Genomic DNA, 8,109 nt, shown 5'->3' with positions numbered 1-8,109 from the left:
AACTGAATGTTTGTTGTATCTGCCATCTTCTCATGCTCATGGGCCACCTTAACTTGGCCCGTTTTGAAAACTTGGGCCTTAGCCTCTCACATACATATTCTTTTCCATTTTTTGGGTCTTATACACTCTTATCTTTATGTTATGGGCTTCCTCATGTAGTTTAGTTGGGTTGGATTGAAGATACTTCGGTCTTCATGACCCAAAAAAGGATACTTTGAACTCCAAAAAGAGAGAAGCTTTGGATTCTGGTTAGCAAATAAAGACCACTGAAAATTTTCCATTGATACTCCACGTGATGTAGTTACATAATTAAATCAATTTACATGCATTAAATCACTAAAGTTCTAATGCATGTGTTCATAAATCCCTTCGATATAAGCTTTGCCGTCAAGGAAAATCCCCAATGGTAGTGCAATAATAGTTCAAACATCGTCAACCATAAAAATGATTTCATCTACAAAGGTTGAAATTGGCAACATAATTGCATTTCTCGGCAAAGAACAGCAGCTGTGATTCTATGATCAATGAGCAAAGATCAAATGACGGATCCATTTGATGATTGATAGGATTAATGAATAATACTACAAAAAGTACACCATGACAGATGGATATTTATTGGAAAACTCAAACTATACCCACCCATTTCCTAAACTCCTGAACATGCTCAAGCCTTTTGAGTTGTGCTTCTGTTCTTGCATCTGATGCTTTTAAACTCTTATAAAGATTTTTGTGAAGTCTTAAGAACTCAACTTTATACATCAACTTATCAGCATACATGTTTTGGTCTCTCATATGGCCAATGACTTCCATCACTCGCTCAAAGTATCCACCGCGAAGAAAGTTTATTAGTAGTAACTCGTATAGATCTCTATTTGCCGGAAAACCACAACCCTTCATGAATCTCTTGATCTCTCCCCACAAGATTGTGATCTCGCGATACATACCAAGAGATGAATATCCACGTAGCAGATAAGCAAAAGTCTGAATAGTGGGCTGAATGTTCATTTCAACCATTCTTCTATACACCTTTAGTGCATCTTCCATCATTCTCGCCATGCAAAAGAAGTGGATGGAAGAATTAAACTCATACACCAAAGGAAAAATCCGATCTTCATCTTTCAATATTTGAACCAAGGTGACGACCAAATTCGATTTAACAAGTGAATCTGATGTTTCCACACAATGAAAGTGTTCGTGGATAGTATCATCAGCCAATTCTTTATCCAAATGAACCCTTGTCATTTGTTTTAGCAGTGCATTTGCTACTCTTTGCATTCTGCGCCTACGATATGCTGACAAGAGTAACATATATGTATCCCAGTCCAATGGAGATCCAGCAGCCTCTGCATCATCCAAAATGTCATGAGCAGATTCAAGCCATCCAAAGTGAATGCAAGCACCAATTGCATCAGAACACAAACTAGATCCTGCTACTGAATATAGTTCCTCTTGAACGCTAAGTAAAAGCTTTGAAAGTTCACTAATCCTCCCATCTTTCTTGTAACCGGTAATGAATTTTGCCAGTGCTCTGTTGCTGAGAACAAGTTTTTGACCCCTATAAAAGATCAGGTCTTGTCTACCTTCAGGTTTAACAACAGAATCATTCTGCAGCAGCTCAGGCTCAATATGTATCTTTAGTCCAGCCCTAAGGTTACGCGATCCAATTGCAATAGAGCAAGGCTTTTGAAGATCTTTCCTATTTTCTTTATTATCATGACGATTATGTGAACTATTCATATCAAAAACAAGCTTAGCAGCAGCATCAATGTCATTAAACTTGAAGTGCAAGCTCAACAAACTATCATAGAATTGTCGATAGAGGCGAATGAAAGCAGCTGACACACTATCAATGTGATCTTTTAATTCCCTTATTTCATCTCTTAAACCATTCATCTCTAGAATCTGTGAAACTATTACAACAGTGTGTGCATCAACCACTGTCCCAGTTAGTGCCACTAATTCAATCAGCAACAAGCCCTTCAAGGGTAAATTAAACCTCACACAAGCATCAAGAACAAGGCAAAAGATTGATGCATCTGGCTTAACCACATCCGCAGATTGAGCCTTTTTATCCTTCAAGCAAATGTAAAAGTCACAAACCTGAGACAAATAATTACATGCAATATATGCTCCAATCTCTGTCTTCACAAGGTGCAAGAAGACCAAGCACAACAAATGCATAGGGGGCACACACCCCTTATCCAGCATCAATCTAAGAATCACCGCTGCAGAGGTTGACATTTGCAACCTTGCCAAAGAAAGTGCAAGTTTGGTTAACGTATCAACATGAACCAAACCAGAATTATTCTCCTCTTTAACCACCTGCAAAACCAAATCAAAAGCTTTTCTCGTCCAAGAATGATTAGATGAATAAGACAACTGAACAATGAGCTGGTTTAGCAACTGAACCTCAGGGTACCCATACAGTGTCCTAAAATCCTGAAAGGATTCCCATCCTTCATGCATCTGATGGTTTCTCAAAGCAGTTTTGAGCTTCCCTAGTAGAATTGCTTGGGTAGAACGTTCCCATGGTAATCTTTCACAGTCACTACTACTAGAAGTGGAAATTTTTTGCAAAATGGGATTGAAATGCCCAGGAAAAAATCTCTGCAAAGTTGAAGCCCTTCTGACCAAACGGTTGTGCAATGGAATGTATCTTGTGAAAGGAAGAACCATTCCAGGATGCCTGTACCTAATGAGCTTGATGCATACACAACTGCAGTCCCAAGAGAGTAAGAAGTTACAAAATAAAAGAGATATTATCAATTAAATAAATAACAATTTTAGAAGCAACAATTACATAATCCATTATTCTCATTATACACAATTAGAATTAGGCAACTAAGCCTCATACTGCCAAAAATAAAATAAAATATACAGGAAGAAAGTGAGGCTATGATGGCTGAGGGACGAATGCCACCTGCAGAACTAACGACAACAGCGATGGTGAAGGCCTGAAGGCTCAATTGCTCAAGGCTGAGAGATGAAGGAGTGACGAGATCGCTGGTGGGGTGAGACAGAGAACAAGTGGAAGCAGAGTTGGATTAGAAAACTAATAGTATCTGGGCCCAAAAGTTCCCGCTGTTTGCGCCATCTAGTTTCACTTTTCTTTTTCTTTTTGATCATTTTTATTTTTATTTTTATTTCCTTTAAATCCAGCATATAGCTCCACATGTCACTATATCCTTCTTCCTGATGCTTTTGTTTGCTTCCTATAGCTATAGGAATTGGTCTCATTTGTCTGCATGTGCTTTAAATATTGGCGTTGGAAAGTCACCAAATGTGATAAAAGGTGTAAGTCCCCAAAGTCTTACCATGTGCTGGTGACATATGGAAATTTCAAAAGTTAATTAAAGCACCTAGTTCAAAGAGAATAAATGTAAATTCAAAGAATGAATAAGTGTGTTTGAAATTTGGACAATCTATTGTTGAAAATCTTCTCCCCTACATATGCATCATTGATGCAAACTTTTATCTATATAAAACAGTGATCACTCAACAGAAGAGCAAAACTTTCTTTTGAGGAAAAGAATCCAATTCACTCCTCCTTTACTGTTACTTATTTTTTCTACATCAAATATTTTACATGTACCCTAGCATCACCATTATCACATGCAAACACTTCATTGTCATTTACACACTTTCATTTACCCAACCATCACAATTATCACACACAAACACTCCATTGTCATTTACACAGTGACAACACATATTGGGTATACACAGTCGTCTCTGCAACGTTTCAATTCACAAACATTACAGAAAATAAATACAATAAGAGAGAATTGAAAACCGATGCTATGTGACTTGCATAATCACATCATGTTAAAAGCAAGAATAAAGAAGAAAGAAGAAAACTGAAAAAACAGTGGAAGAAGATAATAGGAGCAAAGAGAAGGGAAGAGAAGGGGGCACAACTTCACCAATGGTTACTTCATCTGAGCCGCCACCGGACATGAGGTTGCTGTCTTCCATAGTTGGTGAGTCTCCGAAAGATCTAAATGAACGAACCATGGTGGTGGCAAGTTTCATGGAGCCACCTTTCCTCTCTCTCTCTCTCCCCAGTCTCCTCTCTCCATCTCCCTTCGCTCCCCCTCTTTGTGTCAGAAGCCCACATTCGTCTCATTATCAAACTCTCTCTCCCCAAGTTGTTGGTGATATATATGTGACTTAAACTAAAACCAAGAGCACACATACCCTTTGATATATATTTTTTCTTACTTGGGTTGGGCAAGCATGACTAAAACAGAACAAGCCCACTACAATAGTCCAAAACAACAATGCAGCACATTCCCTTCTTTTCCTTTATTTATTTGTTATTTGTTTATTTTTCAAAAAACCATGAATGTCAAAGGAACCACTAACTTCAAAGATTATGTCAAAAATTTTAACAAGGATAACTCAGATAAAATGTAATAACAATATCCAAAGCCAGTAGCATTACTATCTAAAGGCTTAAAGCAATGCTAAGGATTAGCTTAGGGAACTAAAATGTGTCTATGACAGACAAGGGAGCTCCATATGAACCAATTATTACAGTTCCAACTACAGCAAATTCAATGAGCGCACACATATTATTAGAAATTATATAATTTACCTTAGGGTCTGTCCGCAGAGTCAACTTTAAACATGCCTTACTATTTCATTTGGCCAGTCTTTTCTCATGCAGTTACCAATCTTTATTTTTCCTGCACAAAACCAGATGTTAAGTCATCAAGTTCATCATGATATAAGCTCCATCATATATGTCAGTGATGATAAAGGCATGAAAACCTCAAGCTCATCCATAGGAAGTTGAGATTCGCAAAATAAAAGTTCCAGACTTTATGGTTTGAATTCATCTAGAACATTGAATTCAATCATGCTCCCTAATCCATGCTTTCATGTGCCCGTAATTAATCTAACAGTAGCTCTGCTGTAAACAATTTCAACTCTCATTATTCTTTATCAGAAAATTCAACTCACATTAATTCCTAGTTCCCTAATCCATGCTTTCATGGGCCTATAATTACTCTAATTCCTTTCTTGGTCTGAATTCATAGTAGCAGTAGGTGGTGTTAGTCATTGCAATTTAACTTTGAACAATCATATGCAAGGCACTTACTACATTGTGTTTGATGAGAATGGATTAGTGAACCTAAATGGCAAGCAAAACAGAAGCAAACTGAGTCCTATCTCCTTCCATTTGTCTTTAATTAAATTCAAATCACAAGCAAAACAAAAGCAAATTAACGGTCCAGAATGTTAATTGGTTCATTTTTTCATAAAGTAACAAGGTTTAATCATACACAAGCAAATTACGGCTATTAAAGAGCTCTCCCTGAATTTAATGAAGCTTACTCACACACTGTATTTTCACCCAATAAAGAGGAAAAACCAGAACTAATCTAATAAAATAAAAATATAAAAACTTGAACTAATGCATATTCTTAAGAGATCAAGTCATCAGTATTGAATAAGAAATCAAGATATGGAGAGAACTGACAAAGGCGGCGAGAGAGAGAAGACATAGCAGCAGCCGCAGAGAAGAGATAGGACGCAAGGTTCTAAAAACCGGACCGGTCATCAAACCGCTCTAGTCACTGGTTCACTGGTTTACTGATCCAACCGGTCTAACCGTGATTCAACTAGAAAAACCGTTCCATAATAAAATAATAAATAAATTATAAATAAACATCCTAAATATTTTTCAAATTTAAAACCCTACATAAAATATCACAAACTAAACATAGTTAATCATCAAAATATGCAATAACTTGCTGCAAATTTGTTGATAGTTAACATAATTATACTTCCATTAAAAATAGCTTGGATTGAATTACAATGCACAAGTTAAAGATAGAGAATATTGTCTTAATGTAGCTAAGTCAAAAAGTAAAACAAAAAATGATAGTGTTGCACAATAAACACACAACAGAGCCTGAAACAAACACACAACAGAGGCTGAAACAAAAACACAACAAAGCCTGAAACAAAAAGAATCCAACACGGAGGAGGGATAGCAAGTCGGCGGAGATCAAGAATTGTCATAAAATAACAACCAAACAATGAAAACAGAATTTTTTTTATACAACAGAACAATCAAAACATGAATCATACAATCACTAATTGCAAATTTTTTCTTCATAAGAACAGAACAATGAAAACATGAAGCATATAATAAATCAAAAGATCACCAATTGCAAATTTTTTAATAAGAACAGAAGTTAGAACAGTGAAAAATGAAGAAAGATTAACAGATTTCAACCCAATTTTAACAAAGCTCATCACAATGATTAACAACAAAAAAAAAGCAATGAAGGAACATTGAATCAATAACATAGTCAGTGCAAATTCAAGAAACTTTAATAAAATTTAACTACAGAATATAGAGTTATCAATTTAAAATTTATTATCAAATACAATCAGTGAGCAAAACCAATCAACCAAGTACTGACTGGGCATTCAAAAAAAAAAAAAAAAAGAATCAAAAGAACATTTAAATCACAGCAAAAAACACAACAACAACAATAGGAACATTTAAAACAAAGCAACCTAAAAATAAAATCTAAAAAACACCATTGCTGAAAACAATGATTTGATACTGTATGCCCAAAGAATTAAAAGCTAAGCTTAAAGGAAAGTGAAGAATACCCAAATCAAAGAACCTTCAATCACAGCTTAAATCAAGAACAGAAAATCACAACAGAAACAAAACAAATTAAAAGTAACAGAAGAACAACAGAACAACACCACAAGAACAATTAGCAAATTAACAAGTTCACAATAACTGTTAAAATTTACCGGAAGAACACTAATGCAAGTGGAATCATCATGCTAATATGTTTTCTGCAAAGATGCTATTTGTGCAGCTAAAATTTCCTAATTACTAAGATCCAATTATTCTTATTTCACATGCAATCACTTACTAAATTTCTAAAAGCTAGAAATTATAAAACCAACCAGAAATATGGTTAAAGCATTTCATCAAACATGTTGATTGTGGTAAAATTAAAATGAAATAAGAGAATTCAAAGCTTAATATCAATGTGATAGAGAAGAGAACATAACTATTGTAACTTTAATTCAGTCTATGGAAAAATCCAAACCACTACCAAATCAAATAGTTACTTATTGTAATAGAAATCAGAAGTTGCAGAGTTTGAAGCAGAGTATTGGTGTCGTGTGAGTGTATTGTCTGGTGGCGGGTTTAGGGAACTCACGGCGGCGACAAAAGAGAGCAGTTCGACGGCTAGGTGGAGCGCGCGGGTTGGTCGCAGAGTTTGAAGCAGAGCAACGTGGCTTCCAAACGAACGCGAATGCTAGCTCGAACGGTGAACGGCGAAGAACGCGAACGAAGACGACAGCTGAACGAAGACGCGAACGTGACGCGAACGTGAACGGCAAACAAAACGGCGACGGAAGCGCGGCTGAGCAGACAAAGACGACGGACGCCGAGCTCGAGGAAGCAGCCACGATCGGTGACAGCGAACACGGGTTGAAGACGGACGGCGGCAGTATGCCACTCCTTGCGGCGGTGGTGTAGGCTCACAGTGCTAGGGTTTTTTGGCTGGGTTTGTGTGATTTCTTTCTGAATGAAAGAAAGAAAGGGAGAAAGGGAGAAAGAAACGAAGGAGCTTCCGTTTTTCACCGGTTTTCTAAACAACGGCCTGACCGGATCGTTAATGTTGCCGGTTCGTGGTTGAACCGGTCTGACCAACCGGTCTGGTTCGATTTTCAGAACATTGTAGGAGTGATGTTGGAGAAAGAAGTGTGTTTGCCAGAGAGACTGGGGTGGGGCTGTCAGAGCAGATTAGGGATTTGGAGGAGATGGAGGTCGTTGAAAGAGAGGATGAATCTTGGCTTAATTTAGGCCGGCTTGCTGGTTAGAACCAAGACTAAAGAAATGTAGATTTAGTTATAGTAGTTCGATTCCAGAAATGATTGTTCGGCTCTTGTGCACTAGAAATATTTATAAGTTGGAAAGTTCATTAGCAATTATTTTATTCGGGTGAAATACCCTTTTTAAAACCATTGTGAAAAATATAGAGTGATATTCAAAGCTGTGCACCAATTTCGTCCGAGTGAAATTATCTGTTTTCGTCCCACCAAAATATCTTTTTAGTCCGA

At 36.9% G+C, this 8,109-nt stretch overlaps 1 protein-coding gene across 11 annotated transcripts; it reads right to left on the bottom strand.

Annotated features, from left to right (window-relative positions):
- On the bottom strand, positions 253-7,643 carry LOC107639202 (pentatricopeptide repeat-containing protein At4g17616-like). Of its 11 annotated transcripts, none has more exons than XM_016342657.2 (4): positions 7,203-7,642; positions 5,486-5,627; positions 2,921-4,688; positions 253-2,716 (listed from the first exon to the last, which is right to left on the bottom strand). In XM_016342657.2, the coding sequence occupies exon 4, from the start codon at positions 2,674-2,676 to the stop codon at positions 625-627; it is 2,052 nt and encodes a 683-aa protein (XP_016198143.1). In that variant the 5' UTR covers positions 2,677-2,716; positions 2,921-4,688; positions 5,486-5,627; positions 7,203-7,642; the 3' UTR covers positions 253-624. The 11 variants fall into 11 exon arrangements, with proteins under 11 accessions (XP_016198143.1, XP_020976669.1, XP_016198147.1 ...); XM_021121010.1 differs by lacking the exon at positions 5,486-5,627 and having other exon boundaries at positions 2,921-4,096; positions 4,598-4,688; XM_016342661.2 differs by lacking the exon at positions 5,486-5,627 and having other exon boundaries at positions 2,921-3,320; positions 4,598-4,688.

Source organism: Arachis ipaensis, chromosome B04 (genome assembly GCF_000816755.2).
Source record: "Arachis ipaensis cultivar K30076 chromosome B04, Araip1.1, whole genome shotgun sequence".
Classification (NCBI taxonomy): Eukaryota; Viridiplantae; Streptophyta; class Magnoliopsida; order Fabales; family Fabaceae; genus Arachis; species Arachis ipaensis.
Note: the sequence above shows the minus strand (reverse complement) of the source record. Positions and strands in the feature narration are given on the sequence as shown.

What these genes read in the sequence shown, in the direction of transcription:
- LOC107639202 (XM_021121013.1), bottom strand. Translation starts at nt 2,676, where the DNA reads ATGGTTCTTCCTTTCACAAGATACATTCCATTGCACAACCGTTTGGTC.